This window comes from Dasypus novemcinctus, chromosome 26 (genome assembly GCF_030445035.2).
Source record: "Dasypus novemcinctus isolate mDasNov1 chromosome 26, mDasNov1.1.hap2, whole genome shotgun sequence".
Classification (NCBI taxonomy): domain Eukaryota; kingdom Metazoa; phylum Chordata; class Mammalia; order Cingulata; family Dasypodidae; genus Dasypus; species Dasypus novemcinctus.
The window spans coordinates 23,897,842-23,923,139 of NC_080698.1; the positions used below are offsets into that span (position 1 = coordinate 23,897,842).

A 25,298-nucleotide genomic window follows, 5' to 3' on the forward strand; every position below is an offset into this window, starting at 1 on the left:
TTGGCCCAGTGGTTGGGGCGTCCGTCTACCACATGGGAGGTCTGCGGTTCAAACCCTGGGCCTCCTTGACCCATGTGGAGCTGGCGCATGCACAGTGCTGATGGGCACAAGGAGTGCCCTGCCACGCAGGGGTGCCCCTGCGTAGGGGAGCCCCACACGCAAGGAGTGCGCCCCATAAGGAGAGCCATCCAGTGCAAAAGAAAGTTCAGCCTGCCCAGGAATGGTGCTGCATGCACGGAGAGCTGACACAAGATGATGCAACAAAAAGAAACACAGATTCCCATGCTGCTGACAACAGCAGAAGCAGACAAAGAAGATGCAGCAAATAGACAAACAGAACAGACAACTGGGGCGGGGGGAAAGGGGAGAGAAATAAATAAATAAATAAATAAAGGGAATAAAATGGAAGATACTAAGGCAGCTGGTATTCCCTTTTTAAATCGGTTCTTCCCTAAGAAATCCCTTTGAAAGTATGTCTGCCAACCACAATTTTCTCTCCCAAATACTCAATATATTATTTATCTCTGCCTTATAGTCCTCTGTATCTACAAATGAGGGTTGGGGGGAGGGGGAAGATTTATTTCCTTTAAGTTAAAATCATTTTTCACTTACTGAAATATTTCTGTGATAACTATATTCATGGACATGAACCATGAGTGTAGATTTAGAAAACATACATCCTCAGATTAAGACCAATGAAGAAACTACTCAAACCACATCCATGAAGCAGATAATCCTATTTGAAATTAACTAAGATATGTGAGATAGTTTACACAAAAGGGAATCTACATAGACCATGCTCATTGCAGATCACAAGGGCACAGTGTTTGCATATCTTGGCAATAACAAAAGTACTTAGATAGCCTTTAGCAGTGCCAGGCACTGTTCTGAGAGCTTCACATATATTATCTCAACTAATTTTCACAAGAATCCAGTGAGATAGAGACTATTATTTTTCAGGTGACAAGACTGAGGTGTAGGGAAGTTATGTTACTTGGCCAAAGTTACCCAGAGCAAGATAGGGATGGGACTGGAACCCAGGCAGTCAAGAAAATCCACCTTTTAGTTTCACAGCAAGACTGCCTGCTTAAGTTTCTGAATGACCACCTCAATTATCCATTTTACCACCATATAACAATAACAATAGTCCTAAGTGCTTTTCATTTAGTCTCAATGATGTGCCTAGCACTATGATAGGCACACTGCCTGTTTTATCTATTGTTAGAATTTTTAAATCTTATGAAAATTCTAACAAGGTTAAATTAGCCTCATTTTATAGGTGAGGAAATCAAGGTTCAGAGAAATTAAATGCCTTTCCCAAGGTCAAGAACAAGAAGGTGGAGAGCCAGGAACTGGCATCCACGGCCCGTACCATCCAATGATAACAAACTACCTCCACCGTACTCCATAGCCACAGCCTTTTCTTAGAATTCTGATCATTTACAAAATCTGCCTTCACCTTCACAATGCACAGGATTGATCATAAATAAACAAACACATCGACACTGTTTCCTGGGGTTCACGTTGAGGTTTCTTAGACCTAGACCCTGTGAGGCTGGTTGAGAGCGCATTTACTTCCTAGCCCTGGAAGGTATGGTATTTTGTAAAGCACATGACAGATGTGTTATAATAATAAAAATGACAATTCATCATCAAGTTTACTAACACTATCAGGCTCTGGTATAATGAAATGTTTTTCATCTGTGTTCCATTGTATAATTAATTTCAGATTTTTTTTTTCCTGAGCTGGAAAGACATTAACAGGTAATTCTATCAAGAATAATGTTCCCCATGAGACAAATGATGCTGTTTAAATTTAAAGTGAATTAATCTTCCAAGTATTATATGCAAATACCAGATCATTTAAGGGATTGTTAATAATTGCTATTAAACAGAAAACGATTATTTTGTACTATTTTCTTACTCTTTGTTTATGACTAAAAATCATGTGTTTTGTACATTATTAGTGAATTTATTAATTAATAATGACTCGTGGCCATGAAACTGAAATATCTGAGATTTCTATATTAAAGACATATCTCATGCTTATATTTTAAATACCCCAAAATAACAGTGATGTAAACAGATAGCAGTTGGTGTATGTGTGAGAGAGAGGGAGAGAGAGAACTAGCAGGCTGGAAGAAAGCAGTACAGCACTGGATACAACATCACCTGGGCCCAAGTTACTTCCATTTTAAAAACAAAAATTCTGCCTATTGGCCCAAGATGACTGCTCAAGATCCAGCCATCAGGTCTTTTTTTCCAGCTTGCAGACAGGAAGAAAGAAAGAGAAAGAGAGGGGCCTCTTCCTTAAATAATACTTCCTAGAAGTCACTCAGGTACTTTTGCTTTCATCCCATTTATGAGTACATAGTCCCAAATGTCATACCTAACTATATGAGGATGCTAGAAAGTATCATTTTTTTTTTTGTCTCCTGCTAAAAATCAAGCCTTATTACTAAGATGAGGAGGAGAATGTGTATTCGAGGAGGTTTTACTAGATTTTAAAATGTAAAAATCAGTACTCTTTTCCTTTAAAATAAGACATTAACCTAGGGTTTTGCAGATATCCTCCAAAAAAAGCCAGGTCCTTATTAACTACATAATTTCTAAAATCATAACTCAAATTCTATAATCCATGCTTAAAAGTAGACATTTTGTATGTAGGAATCAATGTTATTATGCTCATTTGAAATGGTGCTTCATTGAGCCTCTAGCACTACTGTTTAGGAAAGGAGGGGGAAAAAACAGAGAACCAAGCCACAAATATAAAGGTTAGACTTCTTCTGATAAGGCTAACAAGCATAAATGTTATCCATTGGCTCAAACTTTGGTTCATCAGGTTTAAAACATTGGGCTTGCAAACAAAAGAAGTCTTAAGCTTTATGAAACGGTAAAGAAAGGGAAAATATAAAATAGTAAAATTTTCTTGTTGAAAACAAGAATTTAGGATAGAATGTAGAAAAAAAGGAAAATCTGATTCAAATCCATAATATCCCCCTTTTGGCATAATTTCCTTTTCCTGTATATTACTCTCAGATTTTTTTTCCCCATGTTCAGTGCTTGTGCTGATACTTCTGTACTTTCTTCCTTTTTTCTCATCTGTCCTGAGGAGTAAAGCACCCCTAATGACGGCCCTTGAAGCACCCAGTGTTGGAGGGAACAACAAATGATATAAAAGTGGATACAAATTTAAGGAAGTTATAAGAATCCATAGTTATCTTGGTCTCTCAACTATTTCAAGAATAAAACTAGAGACTTCAGGATCTCAAGGAGTGGATCATGAAGGATCCCCAATTCCATTTTATTTGCTCCCTGTCACATTGAAATATTAGCTATGCAATTGGTTGATTTGTCTGAATATTTTTAAGTCTATTGATTCCTCATCCTTTCCCCTCCCTCCATCTTTCCATTCCTCTCTTTCTCTCTCTGTAATATATCTCTTCTTGTGATTTTGTTGTTGTTGAGGAAAACTGGTCTTTTATCATGAAGAGTTTCTGATAGCCCCAAATTGCCTTATTCTTTCCCCAAGTGGCACACTCCTCTTTCCCCTGAATTTACCATATTTTGATAGTCAAATTGAAATGACTGATCAGATTCAGGTTCAATATTCTGGCAAGACTACTCCAAAGGCAGTTGTGTGCTTCCATCAAGAGATAAATGTCTACTTTACCTTTTATGATGTCAACAGTCACTTATGGTCATTGCCTAGACCCAGTAATACATTATGACTTGCAAAATGGTGATAATCCAAGTCTAGCAATCCTTCTTCATGTGTTCCTTGGAATGCCCTATAATGAGAAACTTTCCCTCATCTGAATGGCCTGCAGAACAGCCATGAGGAAAAATAGAATAAATGCTGGATTCTTGCCTTTTATTTGTGAATTTTTAAAGTGTGTTAGTTTTCTAGCATCCTCCTAAAGGAACCAATGAAGTAGGTGGGCTTTTTTCTTAGTATTATTATGAACATATGTATTTGAATAAATCTGATGTGTTTTAAACCATTTCAGGTATTTTCCTTACTAATGCTCAGATTGTCCCCTCTTGGGCCAGTCAGCGCCTATTCTAGCAAGCTTTGATAATTTTGTCTGTAAGTTCTCTGCTTTTTGGTACAAAAAGTATACCAGCTATGAAATCCCAACATATTTCCTTTGAGATGACTTTTGCATTGATTTCTTCTATTTCCTTTGCTGGTAGTCAAGGTCTTAATGATCCCATCATGAAATTGTTAATATTTCTTCTTTGACTTTACCTTCTACTTCTAATCTTTTCTTCTCCATTCAATACTGTAAAGACTTAAATCTCATTTAAGCGTGACTTTCCTGTATTTAAGTCTTTGGTAATTCACCCTTCCTTAAATACAAAATAAGTCTGACTGGATATTTGAGGCTTGCCATGGTGTGGCCCCATTTGGCCTCCATCTTACTTTGAATTCCTAAAGTATATTCAGCCCCAGTTCTACAGTTGAGTGTACTTCTCTACTTCTGTGACTTTGTTTAAGCTGGTCTATAATTTCCACTTTTTGAAACCCCAGTGATATTTCAGGGCTCAGCTTATAAGCCACATCTTTCAAGGAGCTTTCACAGATCATGAGCCACTTTTGTTAGCCTCTTCTTTCTGACATTTTTCTACTCATCATTTCATAGTTTAGTTACTTGTCCACACGCCTACACAGCACTGAAGAAATGAATAACTACAAACTTAAAATGCCTCAGGTCAGAGCTGTGTTACTGATATTTCCAATATTCCACTATGCTATTATTTTTGAAAAATGTTTAAAAGATACTGAACTGATACCATCTTCTGGTATTCATTTCCCAATTCTCCAGTGATAAGTAAATGAGCTGCAAGCCCTAGGAAACTTACCTCCAAAGTGGTTCAAATACTTTATCTTGTACTTGACACATTAATTTTGCAAAGGGAAGGCACTGAATTCCTAAATGAACAACAAAACAAACAGGAGGAAATAGCACTGTTTTCCAGCTTGTATCGCCTCTTTCTATAGGCAGAAAAAAAAGAAAGAAGCTTCCAGAAAATAAAATATATTTCTATCAAGTCAGTCAGAACAGGTCCCATCATACTCAATCACAGCATTTTCAGTATTTATAGCCTATACTCAAGAATATAGTGATATATTATGAGAGAACATCAAAAATAGATTTAACAAAACAAGCAAAAAGATTGACTTCCCTAGAAACTCCCGTCCTGTGTCTGTTTTGCCCAACTTTCTGCTGCTCCAAAGACGTGCGTCTGAGCATTTTCAAGGCCATTTGCAAAAAAAAAAAAAAAAATTGTTTATTGGAAGGAACTATAATGCCAAGGTCTCAGCTCAGAAAGTTTTAAAAATGATTTTCTTGCTACCAACTCTAACCCACAAGTCCCTAAATCATATAAATTGAGAAAGAAGATTTGTGTGGTTCGAATGGATAAAATAAAACCACTAATCTCCCTGTTAATAAGTTTCTTTCTGTATGTTCCTTTCAGAGTTTTGCCCTGTGAAGGGCAGAGCCAGCAATTAATGTATGTGGTGGCAGGAACATTTATCTTTTTTGGGAGCAGTGATTTTTATTCTACAGTTTCTAATAGAACGAGCTATAATTTTAAACTTCAAATCATACCTTCCTCAGTGAAGAGTCTCTCCTTAATGGCAAAGGGGATACTGGGAGATGCCTATATCGGGTAGTCTCTACTGGCAAGGAATATGAAAACCAGTAAGAAGAGTATTGCAGCTTTCCCTACATGCACATCGGTGAGAAATATCACTAGGTTGCAAAGGGTTAGGTTGCAAATGATTGCATACATCTTTTGGTGGGCTGGGTCCATGCGGAAATAAGTACTATGAAGTTCAGTTTTCGCTTTCTCCTTCCTAAAGCTACTACTTTGAGCCCCCCCAATATTTTTCCATTAACATATTATAAATTATTATAAAGATAAAGAATAGTGAAATAAAATGGAGAGGGAGTGTCAACTTTCATTTTTTAAACATTTAGCTGTCCCTTATATTTTTTACAGTTTTGTTTTGAATGTTCAAAAATGGAAAGATTTATTCAACACATTTTCAATATTTTAGTCTAGGGAGGCCTATTTAGAGTGAGCCCTATTTAAAATAAAACAGAGACTTCAGCATGAAAACGCAACATCCCTCTCTTAGAGCATCCTTGATTTTCTGATTATTTTCAAAGAAACTGTAACTATAATGAAATCAATTGTCCTGAGTTCAAAGTTTTCAAAATTTATGCATCTGAAAACTTTTTCCCATGCAACCTTGACATGATTAGTAGAGAACTCAATGTTAGCCAATAAAATTAGAGTACTACATAAACATACTGGAAAAAAAGCAAAATTATTTTTGTCATAATCACCAGGAAATTCCAAAAACAGTTGAAAACTATTTAGAATGATAATTAAAAATTCATGTTTTTGTATATTTTAACAAAAAATGCTGTATGAGTCTTCTTATTTATTGTGTCCATTCGCTGTGTGTTATTCTGTGTCTGCTTGTATTGTCATTAGGTGTCTCTGGGAACCAATCCTGGGACCTTCCAGAATGGGAGAGAGGTGATCATTCTCTTGCACCTCCTCAGCTCCCTATTCTGCTACGTCTCTGACTATCTCTCCTATGTGTCTCTTGTTGTGTCATCTTGCTGCACCAGTTCTCCGCATCAGCCCGCACTCCTGTGTGGGGTGGCACTCCCATGTGGCGCGGCACTCCACATGGGCTAGCTTGCTGTGCGTGCCAGCTTGCCTCCACTAGGAGGCCCTGGGTATCAAACCCTGGATCTTCTATTTGATAGACAGGAGCCCAAGTGCTTGAGCTACATCCGTTTCCCTGAGCCTTCTTATTTAATGTAATCAGGGTGATATTTGGCAGGTTAATTTAAAAATTAGTTGAAGTAGAGAGTCATAAAAAATACAGTAAATTAAATATCTAATTTTACTTAAAGTTTATAATTACTCATTTACCACTTTATTTAATGTAGGGTTACTAACTTGTCTTTGTGTAACAGTTCACTCATTAGTTCCGTACCCCATTACATTTAAAATAGATGGTCTGGTATTTCCAGTATTTGTTTCTTAAAGTGGAGTAAAAATTTAAAGAACTTTTGTAGCAAATCTAACCAAAGATTTCTCTAGCTTTTCATGACTTTTGGGCCAAAATTTTACTGTCGTTTTGCCTGATAGTTTCATAACATTTCTTTTGACATATTATAATTGAATCTTCCCAAAGCAATCAATCTGGTTAACGTAAGTGAAGATTACCCTTTCCTTTCATACCCATAGCTCATCAAGTTACAGAATATTTAAATGTTAGGGCAGTGCAAGGACAGCTGAAGCTAGTTTACACAGGTTTGGGATGCACAGTAACTCCCGACTCACGCACACCCAGCTGATGGGAGCAAAGGACCCAGGTGTATTAGAGAGTATCTGATTACCCTGGGGCAGGGGGAATAGAGATTTTCCGTTAATGCAGGGAGCAGGTAGGTGGGGATCAGTTAATAAATGTTATAATTTCACTAATAAGAAATTCAGCAATAAATATTTAGGACTTACATGTTAAAAACTATGACAAGAAACTGAGGTACATTGAAAGTTTTTTAATTAATGCAGAGATTTTCCTAGATTGTGAACAGGAAGATTCAATGTCATAAAGATGCCAGTGATCCCTGCATTAATTTATAGATGCTGTGGCATTCCAATCAAAATCCACTTTTTAATTTATTTTTTTTACTTTAGAATGGACATAATCATTGAAAAATCATTTTCCCAAAGAATATAAAAAATAAAAAATGCAAGAAGAGTCAGAATGTGTAATAGAAGGAACTTCTCGAATAATACAACCTAAAACATTTCATAAAGCTACAGTAATATAATCATAGTGGTAGTGGTATAGGGAGGGAAAGTTAAATCGATGGCATTCATAATTTTTTTTAAAGATTTATTTATTTATTTATTTCTCTCCCCTCCCCCCCACTCACCCCCGCTGTCTGTTCTCAGTGTCTATTTGCTGTGTCTTCCTCTTTGTCCGCTTCTGCTGTTGTCAGCAGCACGGGAATCTGTGTTTCTTTTTGTTGCGTCATCCTATTGTGTCAGCTCTCCTTGTGTGCGGCGCCATTCCTGGGCAGGCTGCACTTTTTTCGCACTGGGCGGCTCTCCCTACAGGCGCACTCCTTGTGCATGGGGCTCCCCCACGTGGGGGACACCCCTGCATGGCAGGGCACTCCCTGCGCACATCAGCACTGCACATGGGCCAGCTCCACATGGGTCAAGGAGGCCCAGGGTTTGAACCGCCGACCTCCCATGTGGTAGAATGACGCCCCAACCACTGGGCCAAGTCCGCTTCCCAGATCAATGGCATTCTATGGAGAGCTCAAATATAAACTTAAATACTAATATTAATTTAGCGTGTTTGATAAAGGAGGCTATGATGGTTAATTTCATGTGTCAACTTGCCTAGGTTAGGCTGTCCAGTTGTTTGGCCTCCTTGTTACTGTGAGAATAAATTCCTGTTACAAAAACCTTGGTAAACTAAGACAGAAGCCTTTAGAATAAGTGGAGAGCAAACAGATTTTTAAATCTAGGATGTTGAGAACTGCTAGTCATTTTTGGAAAGAAAAATAAGTTGATCTCATATTTCATTCATTACACCAACATAAATTTCAGATGAGTCAAAAATGTAAAGGTGAAAAATGAAACCATACAAAAGCAGTAAAGGAAAACATGTGTGGGCAATTATTTTATAATCTCTGGAGAAAGTCTTTCAGTGCATAAAACACAGAAACCATAATAGGGAAAACTGGATAGATTTTACTACATTAAAAGAAATTCTGTTCTGCTAAAATAAACATAAAAAGTCTAATATCATAAGATAGAAAAAATAATTGCACACATATAAGAAAGTGTTATTACCACTAAAATATAAAGAGCTCTTAAAAATAAATAAGAAACTGAAAAATGGATGGGCTATATAATGGAATTTGTAAAAGAAGAAACAAAGAGGGGATAAAAATGCGAAAAGGCAATTTTAAGTCATGGATTAGACTGGCAAAACTGAAATAAGCAATGTCTAGTGTTACCATGGGGAGCCAGACAAGCTTATGATCCACTTGTAAGAGTAAATTTTTACAGATGCTATGAAAAGTAATTTGGAAATTGGTATCAAAGTTTTAAAAGTACATATTCTTTATAGTAAGGACAAACAAATTTGGAGAAGTATAGAAATAAATGTACACAAAAGATGCTCACTGTAGGATGCATATAGTAGCAAAAAATAGAAAATAATCAATAGACCAGTGGTTAAATACATTATGGTACATTCATCAAGTGGACTGCTACATAGCCATTTAAAAGGATGGCATAGTTTCATATTTACTGACATGAAAATATTTCCTTTTATTTACTGTTGTGCAAAAAACAAAAGCAGGTTATAAAATAAAATGTATAGAATTATTGATTTTATGTAAAAGCATACGTAATATCAATATATATCCATATAAATATAGAGATATTTTATATGCATGGTGGTTGTCTTTAGGTACTGGCATTGGGGGATTATTTTTAACTTCTATTGTATATATTTACATATTCTTTGCTTTCCTGTAATAAGTATGAGTTATTTTTGTTTACAGAAAAATATGTAAAGCAGTCATCTTAGGTCAAAATGAGGACTATGTCATGGAACTCAATTTACTTATCTGTTTTTAGTTGTAATAAAAATTAATCTTGTGCTTAGATATTAGTTATAACTAATCAATTTATACATTTTTGCTAAATGATGCCTAAAGTTAAGAGGTAATAATTCTTATTTTGCTTCTTACGTGATAAGAATCTAAATATGTAACATACAATAGAGAGTTAAGATCTCATTATTCAAGCCCTTATAATTCCTGTTTTGAAGAGAAAAGCCATATCAGGTAGACTAGTTTTGGCTGCAAATAAGGAAAGCTCAACTCAAATCACCTTACACAAGGGGAATTACTACATTATCAAAAATCCAGAAAGAAAGTGGGCTCCAGGTCTGGTTCAATGTTGTGGCAAAATACTATCATCAAAAACTCAAGCAATTTCCATCCTTCAACTACTTTGTTAACTTTAGCAATGGCTTATGCCTAAATTGGGTATCCTCATGATTCTAAAATGGCTGGCAGTAGAAATCCCAATAAATGTTTTCTTGGTTATAATAGTTAGGATAGGACTGAAACCTCCCTCCCAAGCATGGAGTGAAAGCAGTTCCCTTCAGTTTGACTGGATCAACTGACATTACATGGTCACCCATGAATCAATTACATTTCCAGTACACTAAATGGGTTTAGTCTAATATGTACCTATTTCTGAAGCTGGGAATGGCGTAGATGTCTGAAAAAAGTATAATTCTATTTAGAAGTGGGCGTGACAGTGAGGTAGGTAACCAGTAGTGTCTATTAAAAACAGGATGTACAGATTTTATTCTATTTACAAGGTGTAACAGAAAGCTTCACTTGAAGCATCTCAATTGGGTAGTCACATAGATTAAATTCATTAGATATGTTTGCAGACTACACACATCAGTTTATTTATATGCATTGTTCATACGAGTTTTCAATTATGGAACGTGCAAATTTTTCATTCAATGTAAAATAACTATTTTGTATTGCTATTGTCCCTAAAGATTAGGATTTTCAAGTAGGTAGGTTACTTTGCTGTATATAAAACCAAACAAAATGATTACATTCACTAGATGTCTTTGTTGCTATCATATTTGTAGAACATCTTTGTTAGGATTTTAAATAATCCTAGGAGATTATTTTTTGCATGTTCTGTAACTATAGCTCAATGACAAAGATAGTACTGAGTAATAGATTGTGCTGGAAACAATAGAATATGCCAAAGGATAATGATTAGAGGAAGCTTTGCATAAAAGCATTTGGATCATGACACAAAACAGAAATGCACAGAATTTTTACTGGGATGGAGAAAAGGGGAATGTTATGGATCAAATCTCTCTCAAATGTTGCCTTCTGCAGTATGTGTGATGTTGAACTTGGTTTTCCTTTCCAAGGGTCCTTTTCTAACCTCTAATGCTGTCATTTATTGCCAGGTCCTAAGGAAATGAACAGGCATTGTAATTTGGCATAATATGTACCTTATGCTGCAGGAGACCTCCATTTATTTATTTAGTGGAAAATGCTGGATTGTTTTCTGCACATAAGCAAATGGAAGTGGGAGCAAGCGACTACAGTACAGCCTCCCTGTAAGAGCTCAATACTCAAAAGCAGTGTTCTGACTCAAATCCTAATTGAATATTGACTAAAAGACAGCTTTGCACTCTCGGCACATAGAAATGGAGGAGAAAATATGAAAATGCTCTTTGGACTAAAATGCAGATCCACAGTTGTTCAGAATGGCCACCTCAGGGGGAAGGGTAGCATAAATGTGTTTGGATTAATTAAAACAAGTACAAATCTTAACCAGTGTTTGTTCACTTTGAAGGTCTATTATGCTGAATTCTTAATACACAATACATAGGAGGCCTGTGGAAGGTAGATAGTAGGAAAAAAATCCTTTTCTTGTTTCCATTGCTAGGCTAACAGGAAAGCTGGCAAATGATGTGGGGCATTTGTCAAAACTCATCAGAAGATGTTTCTAACCTGGTCATGGAAAACTTTTGGAGCATTTCCTTTACAAATAAGACACTGTGCTTGTTGACAATATTCTTAGGAAATTTTTAAGACTTGGAGTGCGTTATGGGAAAGCACATTACTTTAAGACAAGGTCAAAGCCAATCGCCTTCCATTTGGCAATCACCCAGATGTCTGCATTATCTTTGATGGGACTTATGCCTCAGTTCAGTGGTAGTTCCTTGGACCTATTCAGGGGTACAGATCATTTACAAAGGTTCCCTACTCCCCGTGGAATCAAGAAAAACTGACAAAGACTAGATGTTCACTAGACTTTGGAAGATGTTTACCACTATCTGGTCCCAACCTGTCTTTTTGGCTTTATGTCTCTTATGCGCTCTTTGTTCTAGCTGCGTTTTGCTTCTGTGCCTCTGCTCATGCTGTCCCAAGAATACCTATTCTCTCCCCACTTCCTGACCAGGTTCAAATCCTGCCTGTTCCTCTGCTGCAATGCAACGTCCTCCAGGAAGCCCTCTCGTATTTAATGTGGTGTTCAGAAGCCTTCAGGATGGTATAACAACCTAGTGACCAGGAATCCCCGAATCTTATCTTAGAGAGCGAGGTCACTTATTCTCTTCGAGGAGCTATACACACGGATAGCAATGACAAATGGAAAATAAAACCCCTCTTTACTGGCAGAACTTTGGAAGGTTAGCCTTTCTCACCCCCATCCCCAGATTCAAGTCTTACCCTATCAATTAGCAGACAAGAGATTGAAGAGACAATAGTACCTAAGAATGTACCAAGAGAGATGATCAGGAACATTATATTTCCCTCTTAAAGTAAGTGACTCTGACTACTAATAAATGCGGGCTAATAACTTTTCTCAACTCTTACCACTAAGATTTGAATCCTTCCATTTGGGGAGGAGTGATGAAGGTCAGGAAACCTGAATTTATCTTCTCTCCTAGATTCCTAAATAAATTTAGATTGGTTTGGGGGATGGAATCATTTGGTGATAAGGGACAAACCCAAGATTCTCTTTTGGTCTGCTTGAGCCCTCTCAGAAATTGCCTCTCTAGGCCCTAAGCATACGTTAGAAGCCAGGACCCCTCTCCTGTCCTCTTGTGGGCTTAATATAAACCTGGGCATATTGTGAGGTCTTTGACCTCTTGGAGCCAGAATAAACTCAATCTGAGTTCTCCAGAGCAGGGGGAATAGGAAATGGAAGCTCAAGTACATTTTCTACAATTACACCAGGTTCTGCTCTATGCTCTTTGTCCCAGTAGTGTGTTCTGCATGTTATACAGGAGTGTTTTTGAGCCTGCACAGGAAGGTGTTCAGAATACTGGACACTGAAATGCAATATATTTAAAGGGCAGGCACCTTGCTTCACATTTTTAAAAATTTGTAAGAAGAGAAATGAACATTCATACTCCACACATTACGGCGAATACATAAAAGTTACTCTAGTAAAATTAAGACAAGAATCAACAATTGCTCTAATGAAACACCTTTGAACTATTGATTCAAGGCATGTCTACATACGGGCAATAATTTTCTAAGATTTTCTATACAAGACTCTAAACGTTATCTGTGCTGGATAAAACATTCATGCTGAATTCATGACCTTTTCTCACAATGTGAAGGCACTTGCCCTCCTCCTTTCCTTCCCTTCTCAGTATCTTCCACACACCTTGTCTAGATTAATCTTCTTAAAATACTACCTTGGTCACATCACTGCCCTGCTTAGGATTTTCCAGCGGTTCTCCACTGCCAGCAGAATAAAGCCTCCTGAACCCTGGTACTGAGTTGAATAGTGTTCCCCCAAAATGCCTTGTCCACCTAGAACCTGCAAATGTGACTGTATTTGGAAATGGCTTTGCAGATAGAATCAAGATGAGGTCATATCACGTTAGGGTGGGCCCTAAATCCAATGTAACTGGTGTCCTTACAAGAAGAGGGAAATGTGGACAGACACAGGGGCAGATGGGCACGTGAAGGAAGAGGCAGAGCCTGGAGTCTTGCTGCCAAAAGCCAAGGAATGGCAGGGATTGCCGGTTCCTGTTGGAAGCTAGGAAGAGGCAAGGAAGGTTCGAGCCTTCAGGGAGAGAATGGCCCTGCTCACACTCTCATTTTAGACTTTTAGCCTCCAAAACTGTGAGAATAAATTTCTGTAGTTTTATGCCTACCAGTTTGTGGTTACTCTTAGGGCAGACACAGGAAACTAATACAAACCCCTTATCCTGGCTCAGGAGTCAATTTTGTTCTTATTTCTTTCATCCCCACTAGGGGAGCCTTATGTAGTCATGTTTGCCTGTTTAGAGGTCTTCAGACTTGCTCTGCATTGTCTCATCTCTGAATACCTGAAAGTATCATTCTTCCTGCCAAAATATGTCACATCCCCATCCTTTGATCTTCTCAGCCAACTTGAGGCTTAATTCAAATGCCACTTCTTCCACCAAGCCTGGCATAAGAATAGTTTATCTGTTAGGCAACAGGCAAGGTGAGGAGGACTTGGAACTTTCCAACGGTCTTAAAAAATGGCTAAGATCTTAAATAAAATGTATTATCTCCAAAGTGTAAAGAGAAAACTGAAAAGGAATAAATATTCAGTCAAATGACTTCTAAACAAACTCCATTAATTGTTGAATACTCATAAAATAAAACAATGTTTGGGAAAAAATTGTGAAGTTTGGCTTTTTCAATATGAAAGGATTCCTGAGAATGCAACTTTGATTCCTAGTCAGTCGTTAACCAAATAAGTTACAAAGACAGTTTCAAAAGTGAGACTCAAAAGATAGATCCCAGGTTTTTATGATAAAAATATTCAATTGATGTGGGATGTGAGGTGAATTTTTATTATATTTGTTAGGAGTGGGGGAGCCTCTAAAAGTATGAGTCATTATGGCCTTCAAAAGTCTGCAATGGCCCAGTCTATTCCGATTGTAAATCTGAGACCAGCAGGACAGTGAAAAGAGCTCTGGACAGTTAAAAGTCCTGGTTGGGGTTCTAAAGTTTGTTCCAGCCAGCCTCTCTGCCCCTCAGTTTTGCCCCATACAGAACAAGGATTTATCATGCAAGTCCCACTGACTTAAAAATGTTGTTTTAAAGAAGAAATGAGGTCATCTTGGCAAACATGCTGTAAATGCATGTAAATCTTTCTTCTAAATAACCATGAATCCAATAATTATGAATTCATGAAGCAACTATTTATTCAGCACCTATTATGTATACTCACTATCAGATGCACCTGGAGATATTAGAGTCAGGAGAAACAGGTACATGTTGAAGTAAGATGTGCTAAATGTTCCTGTGTATTTAATACAGGACATGGTTAAGAGTGCCGGCTGGAGCACATCCACCAAATGTTCACTATTTAGTCCTGTTCTTTATAATGATTGTCATAGTCTACCTGGGAGAGTGGTGGAAGGCAAGGTGGGGAGGGCATTGCAAGCAAGGGGATTGGCACGTGCAAATACACTGAATCATGAGGGAGCATAGAACACCTGTGGATGGCAAGTGGCTTAACGGGGTGAAGCTGAGTGTGTACAGGAAAAGTGGAGGAGTTGAGCCTAGGGAGGGAGGGAGGACCAAGTTACGCTTACGCTATGAAATAGGTTTAGAAATTACTCTGTGTGGGCAATAAAAAGCTACGGAAGAATTCTAAGCAGGAAGGATCATGGTTGGATTTGTTCCTCAGAATGATGACCCTGGTGGCTGGGTGGACTGGTGGCAAGGATGGGGGCAGGGAAAAGTTAGGAAGCTGTTGCAAAAATCCATGCAAGAAATCATGAGGGCCTAAAGCAGGATATCAGTGATGGAGAGGAAGAGGAGAAAGAGATGAAAGTTTTCTTAGGAAGAACATCAATAAGAATCATGCATTCCTCAGTGGTGAAGACAAGCAATAGTAAAGGCTGAAGTTAAGTTGCACATTTATGCCTTTAATAACTTGGAGTATAGTCACTGTGCCATTCACTGAGTTAGAAAACAGAGGGGGAAAGAATTTAAGTGAGAAGATAAAGGTTATTGTTGAGGAGTTTGAGGGCAACTTAGAGTAGACATCATGGAGGTCAATGATCTTCAAAATGTGGCCTGTAGACCTGTGTAATCAGTGAATTCTTTGTTACTGGTTTCTCACTAAGATAATAAGCTTGTGCCAGAAATTACATCAGCTTCATCACTAATACTGTTCAACTGATTTTTTTTTTTTTTTTTTTTTTTTGCAAGACTTTCTTGAAGGACGCTACTCATCAATTAATATTCTGGCATACATTCTTTATCTCATGTGGACTTGTAACCAAGAGTTCACTGACCTACACCAGTCCGTGGACCACATGTTTACCAGCAATGATGCAAGCTTCTAGACATGTGGGTTTTATGGTCTGGAGAGGTGCTGAGCTAGAGATAAAGATTTAGGCATTTTAGGGGTAGAGATGCTAGTAGCTAAAGCCATCATTAGTGATGAGGTTGCCTAAAGATGGTATATAGTGAGATGAGAAGAAAAGAAAAGACAGAGCCCTGGAAAACAAGAGTATGTAAGAGACAGACATTTACCATTTCCTGCCTTAACCTGAAGTTACAGTCTACTTAGGTGTGTCCCACTTCTCAACCAGATTGCTAGGATCCTGGATGTCAGGAAGGCTGTCTAAAATGTCTTTGGATATTTTTCCTACAAGATCTAGTGAGTTTCTTGTATGCAGAAGAGGCTCAGAACAATGTTGTCTGGTGATGTGTAACAAACAAAAATTGAATATGGAGGAGCCCAAGAAATGTTTTGAACACAGTATGTTACGACACTCTGCCTTATATACAACAGTTGCTGTACTTGTCAGAAAAATTGCCGAAGTAGATGTTCAAGATATATTTCAACTCATTTGCTTAACAACTCTATGTCTACCATCTACCAAAAGGCTTTTTTTTTTTTCCTTCTTCTTCTTCTTCTTTTATTTTTGCATGGGCAACAGAAGGCATAATTATTTGCAAGAATTTTCAATGTTTTCCCTTTGCTTTCTCAAGTGGCACAATAGATTCTCCCTACTACTCTACATGTTTGCCAAAATTCCATTGTCTTTTTTGTTTTGTATTTCTTTTTTTTTTTTTTTTCCTTTATTAGAGAAGTTGTGGTGCTTTTTGAAAACAAAGCCCCTGGAAGATTTGCAATTTAGCATGTGCCCCTGGGACACTTAAGGATAAGAAGAGTTAAGTTCAAAATGGCTCACAACTTTCCTACTCCGTGGAAGTGAAGTTACTCTGAGAAGTGCCACTTCACATAAGTTGGTATTTTCCTTCCATTGGCTGCTGAAAGGATATTACCCATTTGCTCCACATCTCTCGATTTTAGAAAAGTAGCTGGCAGATTGGAATGCTTGATAATGATAATTTAATGTATTTTTCAAACTTTTCAATGTATCCCCCACTTGTTAATAAAAGGAATGCAATAGCAAGGGTAATTTTCCCTTTGGGGAAAAGTATCAGAAAAGTCTATAACTATGAAGCAGATTTACTTTTTTTACAGATATTTTGCACCCATCATTCTTATTACAACATAAAATATGCAAAAGCCCTGTAGTTATGGATTATTTATATCCTAAAGATATCCAGAAAGATAAGCAGCTTACAATGAAAGAAAATCAGGTATGTATTGTATCCTCCATGCCTTCTGTTTTGTAGACAATGTTATAATCATAACTTCCTGCCTTCTAGGTCTGATTATGTCAGTAATGAAGATAAAGTACTTGCTATGGCCAGTACTTTACATACATTAGCTTGCTCAGTCCTTTCATAGATTAAACAAAAACAAAAACAATGTAGCACAACATTGAACACATCAATTTAGCAATAACTTGAACTAACTTACATAGCACAAACCATATGCCAGGCACTCTCCTAAGAGATTTACTTGTATTTTCTCACTTAATTTTCACAAGAACCCATTATGGAGGTACTACTTCTATTACCATTTTATGGATGAATAAAAGGAGCCTCAGAGAATGTAAGTTAGTTGCCCAAGAACACACAGTTTCAGTTATGGGTATGAGCAGGAAGGAAACCTAGGCATTCTGGCTTCAGAGTCTGTTCTCTTGATCACTATGCTTCACTGCTTCTCTCTCAAGATGTCAATAGCAACACCAGAGCTTGAGTGTCCTGGTTGCCTGAAATCAAACCATTAGTTGATGTTGTCCTTCTTTCCTTACCTGTTAGCAACAGAGGAGCAATTCTACCTCGTGTTTGCATGGCCAATGAAAACGTAATAAGGTAATTCTGAGTGTCAGTCCTCCTATTCTGTAGAAACTATAAATCAGATCTTAACAGGGAAACTGTCACAGTTGCAAGAGACACAGAACATAGAGTTCCAAAATCCAGATAGTTTCATTAGCTGTATTACAGAAGCCAAGGTCAGACCATCGAGATCTGTGCAGCAGTGGCAAGAAGATGGTGCTGTCTAGAACCAGAGAGCCAATGTCCTACTGTCACAGATATACGGTGTTCCACTTAGAGCACATATAATTTTAGTTCGACGTGGTTAACACTGATTTAAGTGATAGCTGATTAGCCTTATTTCTATTTCCTTTTACAAAACCTTTATAAAAACTAAGGTCCAGTGTTGCCATATCTTCCAAGTATAAGAGAAGCCCAAAACTCAAAATTTTACCCGAAATATCTTGATATTTTTCAATGTTGGGAACTAATTGAAAAATGTTTTGTAAAGTAAACACAATACATTTGTGGGCCACTGTGTACAATCTCATAGGCTCCAGTGTACACTTGCTCACGTACTTTGAAGTCCTGTAACCTTTTGAGATCCTATTTACTCATCTGGAAATTTAGATGCTGGACTAATTGAACTCTAATGTCATCTCTAACTGCCTCACATGCTTTGAAGTCACTACCTTATATTGTAACGTAAAAAAAAAAACATACCCAGTGCAAGTTTGATTGAACTCATAAATCTTGGTAATGAGTAATCTCATTTTCCAGAAAGAACCATCTACTATTACTTCTGAAGGAGACATTAGAGATTATCTTCAGCTTCCTCTTCCCCACCTCCCCGGCCCATCCCATCCTATTTGACAGATGAAAAATTGCCCCTGAAACAAAATGACCTGCCTATGGGCAGTGTCTCTTTGGTGGTCAAGTTTGAATGCAAACACAGGTTTCAAAATATGCCTTTTCACCTCCCCGGCAAGTTTCCTTCGTTCTATCCAAGAAGAGTCATTTTAACTCCTGGATCCAGCCATGACTGAAGTCACACCTGTACTGGACTTTTCAATTATATGCACCAAGAAATCTTCTCTGCTCTTTTTTTTTTCCTTTAGTCACCTGCTTTCTGTCACCTGGAACAAAAAGATCTAACAGATAGTGTCCAAAAATGACTCCTTTCAAATTCCTGCTACCTCATGCTCTTCTCCCAATCTGGAATACCTCTCTCTTTCCCTATGCTTTAATAAATTTTACTCATTCTTCAAGGCCTAACCCTTGTCTACCTCCTCTAAGAAGATTTCCCCACTATTATATTCAATCCTTTGTACTCTCTCTCTCTCCAAGACTCCCCTAACTTTAACACACATCATCAGCCTCTTAAAATTAAATATTTTCTTATTCTCATGTATAGGTCTTATCTTCTGAACTAGAACCCAAGTTCCTCCAGTTTGGCAACTATGTCTTACAGCTATCTTTTGGATATACCAAGTCAGGAGGAGTGCTCGGTACAATGAACAACTTCACTGATGGAGCACTTTAGTGATACCAAGCTCCTTAAACTCTCCTAAATACTGCAGTCTCTGTTTTACAGACTTGTGACCCCAAACCACAAATACTAATTATATTTCACTGTGATTGCTTGTGATTGTGTATTCCATTTGCTTTTGCAGGGGAACTATCTCTCAATTATCCGACTTTTATCACTTTGCACAATAGAATCTTCAGGAATGAAAGATTTAATTTCTTTTGTTCTTCAGACCAGTTTTATAAATATATAAGGCTATTCCAAGAGCGTAATGAGACAAGAATCTCTTTGGTATTCTGCCTCCTCAGAATATTTCTGCTAGTACCATGTACAACAGTTCCTACCTGCTGCACCAAGGAGACTGGGGGAAGGGGGGAGCAGCAACGAGCAAATTTAAATAATTCAATTCTGCCCCTGGTGAAGTGAGGAACACATAATTCTGTTTGAAGGAAACCTGATCTAACAGCCATCTAGTTCTCATTTTTAAAATGAAAATCATAGGGTGCACTGGCAAAGCAAACTTAAGAATTTGGAATAGTGGAACCAACCCAAGTGCCTCGAAGTATATCTGAATGAATCACTACGATTGATTTAAAATACACAGAAATACATGCTTACAAATACATAATTTCTAGCACAGGTCTTGAATTACATGAATGATAAAGACGTTAGATTCAAGACCAAATAACAAAGTCAAATAAGCAAACGGGTAAAGAATTTCTATTGCTAGCAATGACTCAGTTTAGCCATAATTTCATGGCCAGGTATAAACTAAATTGCATGGAAATAAGTGGGTTGAACTGAAAACATATTTGGTCTGGTCATAAAGGCCTCTTGAATAGAACAGGAGAGCCTGTAGTGTGGAAGCATTTTTAGGATTCCCATTTTCCTCCATCACACATATATAAGTATACACACATGAACATGTACACATATCCACGTGTACACACACAATATTTGTGTTTTAGATTATTTGTAATCCAGGCATTATGAATAATTCATAATTTAAAAAGCCAGTTATGTCTGTATAAATATTAAACGTAATTGTTTATAGTGCCTGATTTTACATTCTCTGGGCAACATCTAGAAGTAGCTAGTTCACATGAGGTAGCCACCCATCGTCGTTACTACATAATTCAGAGGCATATGGTATGGCTTTGCCATGCCAACTTCTAGGTATTCACTCTACTGTTGTGACAAAAGAAAAACAAAGAAAAGAACTGTCTTTTAAATTACCATGTATGAGCTGCTAAGACATATAATGTGACAGTTTGGTAGATTGGTTTTTGCTTTGGTAACAAATTACCATCATGTTATATTCAGATTTACAGTAATGCAAGTGAAATACACCTACAAATGATGAAATACATTTTTAGAATGGTCTGTTTGAAGTACCCTCTTTTAATTGGGAGGTCGTTGGAATGCCTGAGCACTCCAGTAAAAGGGAACAAAGTAATTATCGAAATTGTTGCATCAATGGAAACTTCTCCCGCTGCTCCCTCAAATGTGCTTCTGAGCTAAAATACTTTACTTTTATCTTGAGCCACAGAGAAAGGTGGGCAAAGGTCTTGTATTCAGATTTACCAGCTAACAGCCTCTCTCTTTCTCATTCATGTTCTTTGAGGCTAATACCTAAGTATCCATGTTGACTATTTCATAGGTACCCAAAGGGACAGGGGCAACTCAACTCAAATATAAATAACTTTTGGTAAAGAAGCACACTTGACACATTGTGCTTATAGTTATATGTGTTATAGTTCTATCTCCCTCCCCCCCCAGAATATTTCTGGCAATGTGTCATATTTTAAAAATAAGATTTGGTATCAGAATGACCCATTCTCCAATTACCACTTGTTCATCAGCCATCTACATAGTGCTTTGGGCAAATTAGAATACCTCTCTGACCTCAGGGTTCTGTTCTAAACATTCAATGCAAGTGAAATATACCTCCAAATGATGAAATTTCTATAGTATTCGGGTTATAAGGGTTATATTAAAAATGATCTAACAGAAAGAGGAAATTAGATAATAGCTAAGGAAATCTGGATAAACTATGGATTTTAATGATGCATCAATATTGGTTCATTAATTATAACAAAAGTACATACCACTGTAAAATGTTAGTAGGGAAAACTGGGTACAAGTATGTGGGAACTGTCTGTATTGTGTTCTGTTTGTTTTGTAACTCTAAAACTGTTTTTAAAAATAGTCAATTTTAAAGCATAATCAACGTGAAATCCTTCATACATACTTGAAAAATGGTAGCCGGTATCTATAGACTATTTAGTTTCTTAAGTTTACTATAGTCTGTACAATATGATTTTTTCTTTTCTCTACATTCAGCAATTCCTTTTCATAGCCAGTTTTCTCTCGTTCTCATTCTCTTCTTTGCCCTCCATGTCACTCTATTCCCTTCCTTTCTCTACATCATTTTTCCTCTGGCTTTTTCTAATTCATCCATTTTTATTCCATACAACTCATATTTAGTTTATAACTAGGTTATATTTCTCCAAGACTAATTTTAGTTTATCAAATCTTATTTGTTAACTTTAAATTTTACCACAATCATTTTGCAAACTTTTTAGTTACTTTGAATGATCACTCTCTTTTCTATCAATGTTCTAATTGGAGAAAAACAACAAAACATCTCTTTCCAGAGAAGCACTAAAATGTAAAGATATTGCAAAGGAAAAGCCTGTTTTCCTGTCTAATAAAAGGGTATATATTCAGCTTCCCAATGTAGCCAACAGTTCCTGCGTAGCTTTGCTGGTATAGTTATATATAGCACTAGCTTGCTGCCATAACTAAAAATAGTTTGACCAAATGCATCAATCTGCCCTGGAGTCTCTCTGATGTTAAGGTCCTGTGGAAAAAAAGAAAACCAGAACCAGCTTGCTCCTCAAAACTTCATCTTTGAATGGATTCAGGTAAAACATAATCAGATCCAAAAAATTTGGCCTCAGGATGATCTTTCTCAGGTAGCTGAATGCTCTGTTCAGAAGGGGTCTCTGTGGGAATAGATTTCTTTTCCCATTCTGGCTTATACATCTATTTATAGGACAGAGCTCTAGAGACTTTTGACTGATGAACTTCCATTTATTTTTTCTTTTTTCTTTAAGGGGCAAGTTTTCATTGCCAAAGGAATAGGACATCTTTGCTTGGTGCTATTACTAATGGGACACATTTTGGAGATAGAATTCCCCATAAAGATACAATTACGGCGATAATTCTAAGCTGTTAATTCAAAATATCAGTCTGTGCACAAAAGGACCCAACATTCAACCTTAAAAGAACTTCCCCAAAAAACTTGCTTCTCTAAGGATAATTTCACCCTATTGTGTCCAAAACAAAGGTTGAAAAACACAAAGGGCTTGTGGGGAGCCAATGCAGTTCTTAGGTGTGTGTGTGTGGAGGGCTGGGGGATGTGTTGGTGGTGTGCATGGCCCACCTGCTATTTCTCAACCAGGAAATGAGTTTTATGTTTAATAAAACTGATGCCCAAGCTTGTGACAGGCAGAATAAATCAGCAGCCCTGGGTGGTGTATGTACATACTCAACAAAGCAAACAAATCTGTGCTAACTCAAGATAAGTGTGACTAAAGATAGGAAAACCTGACACCTACCAGAACAACATTCAATTCAGTCTTAAATGGCAGCAACCTCGAAATTCGCTCTTTTAAGGAACTGGTCTTAAACAATCTTGATGGCTTGTCTGATTGCTCACTTGGGGCAGGTTCATTCTTAAAAGCTACGGAACAGAAAGCTGACTTTGTTCATGAACTCACTTCAGCTGGATACCCGACTTTCTCTTCTGAAACCCCCAGCCTGCCCCTTATCCTGCAGTAACCACACCCCTACTTTCTCCGTCTGGAGTATGGAAAAAGGCACCTTTCACACATTGAAGGCAGTCCAAAGCCTTGCCCCAGCTTCAGACTCAAAAAGCTTTTGATGCTTATAATTATGAGCCTTTTTGCCGCTACACTTCAAGTCAGCAACCGCAGGGCTTAAAGGGCCTTGGCGAGCCAGGAGGTGGCGGCGAAGTCACCTTGGGAAGAGTAAAGGGTCAGAGGGAGGAAGGTGGAGGAGCTGACCCGGGAGGAAGGACCGGAGGGCGTGCCCTGCTCTGGGATCTGTGCGGCAGAGGAAAGGGGAAAGGAGAACTCAGGCCACAGGGACGCTGTGCCCGAGGACCCCTAGGCAACCCTTGTTCGTGATCAGCTGACCCCGGCGCCGACAGAGGGACGCTCTTCGCAGTGTCACGGGAAGCTTCGCCTTCTTGGCTTGCTCTCTCCCGCCAGTCCCCGTGGTTGCTCTTTGCCCTGGCGAGCCGAGCCCTGCTGCCAGGCGCTCGTCTCCCTCCCCAACCCGCGCCCCCTCCTGCCGAGTGCCCCCGCCAGCGAAGCGCACGCCCAGGAGGGCGGGCCCAGAGCTGAGCGCAGCCGCCCGCCGCTGGAGAGCGCTGGGAGCTCTGCAAGTGAGCAAGGCCTCTCTGGGCACCGGGGGCTGCAAGTCACCCCCTCGTGTCTCCCGAGGCCACAAAGCGGAACCTGCCTCGCTCCCCGATGCTGGGGGGAAAGGAGGCCCGGGCGCGCGGCGTGGCGCTTCAGGTCCCTCGCCGGCCCCGGGGAGCTCCCGGGACTCTCGGGACAGGGCCTCGCAGCCCCTTCCCCAGGGCGCGGTCCTCTTCTCCTCCCTTCGGTCCTCGCCAGCTGCGCCGCCAGCTCCCATTGTTTGCCCCGCCCGCCTAGGGACGTCCCGGCGCGGCTCCCTGGGCCTCCCAGGCGCACTTACCTTCTGCTGCCGGCGAGCCATGTCGGTGGGCTGCTTGGCGTTGAAAGGATAGGCGATGCAACGCATCACGAACACATAGAGCTGCAGCTTCTTCTTCCTCTCTTCCTCCTCCTTCTGCAGCCGCTCCAACTCCTCCTTCTCCTTCTCGCTCACCACAGACGGGCTGGGGCTGGAGGGCCGGCCGCCGCCTGTGCGGCTGCTGGGCTGCAGACCCCCGGCCCCGCCGCCGCTGCCCGCGCCGCTGGTCCCGCCGCTGCCGGTGCCCATCCCGGCCCCGGCGCCGCCGCCGCCCCCCAAGCCGGCGCCGCCACCCGAACCTTCGCTCGTGCGGCTGGGAGACAGGCGCGCGCCGGACGCGGCCGAGCCGAGCACCTCCTTGCCGCTCTCCTCCTCCACGATCTCATCCGATTCCTCTTCGCTGGACGAAGGGTCCAGCATGGTGGCGCCTGGGGAGGGGGCGGGGGTCCCTGGAGCCCGGTTTGGGGTGCAAAAGTGGGGGGCGCTGGAGGCAGCCTAGGGGTTCCTCTCCCGAATGGGCGCTTCTCCCCAAATCAGGAAGCCAGCGCGCGGCGGCTCAGCCTCGGCCGCTGCGACTGCCTACTCCGCCGGGCGCTGCGATCCGGAGCGCAGACCCGGGAGCGCCAGGGGAGGAGGGGAAGGGAGAGGTGCGCCCGTGGACCCGAGCTGGACAAGGGGGAGAGTCAGTTGCGAGCCCTGAGTCCGCAGGCGGATGCCATCTGCAGCCGCTGAAGGAGGCGCCTCCAGAAAAGATGCCGAGTGTTGCAAGCTGTCGATGCAGCCAAGAGCTGGAGAGGCATCTTGCCGATTGGGGAGGGAGCGGCGCTTACGTGTTTATTGACTTAACTCTCCCGTGTCCGCGGCGGAAAGGGCGGCTGCGGAAGGCTGGAGAGGGGGAGAGCGCGGAGCGTGCCCTGAAGCCTCAGAGCCTGAGTATTGACCCCCACGCTTCCCCAGCTCCCTAACCCCCTCCTCTTTATGGATAATTTCCTCCATGAGTCCAGCCTCTCCCTACCTCGACCCCTCTCCCCTTCCCGCGAACAAAAAGTTCTTGGGGGAGGGAAAAGAAATATAGAAACCAGTGATGCTTCTTGTCAACGAAGAGCTGAGTCTGTTTGGAGAAGCTATATTGAGGAAGAGGAAGTCTTTGAGATCCGTAAGGTGAA

At 39.8% G+C, this 25,298-nt stretch overlaps 1 protein-coding gene across 9 annotated transcripts in view; it reads right to left on the reverse strand.

Moving 5' to 3' along the window:
• CADPS (calcium dependent secretion activator) overlaps window positions 1-24,652 on the reverse strand; it is a 488,130-nt gene extending 463,478 nt beyond the window's left edge. For all 9 annotated transcript variants that reach the window (XM_058288916.2, XM_058288912.2, XM_058288909.2 and 6 more), the window contains exon 1: window positions 24,115-24,652. In XM_058288916.2, the coding sequence (XP_058144899.1) occupies window positions 24,115-24,552 (438 nt within the window). In that variant the 5' untranslated portion in view covers window positions 24,553-24,652. The remainder of the gene's footprint in view (window positions 1-24,114) is intronic.
• Between the last annotated feature and the right edge of the window lie 646 nt (window positions 24,653-25,298).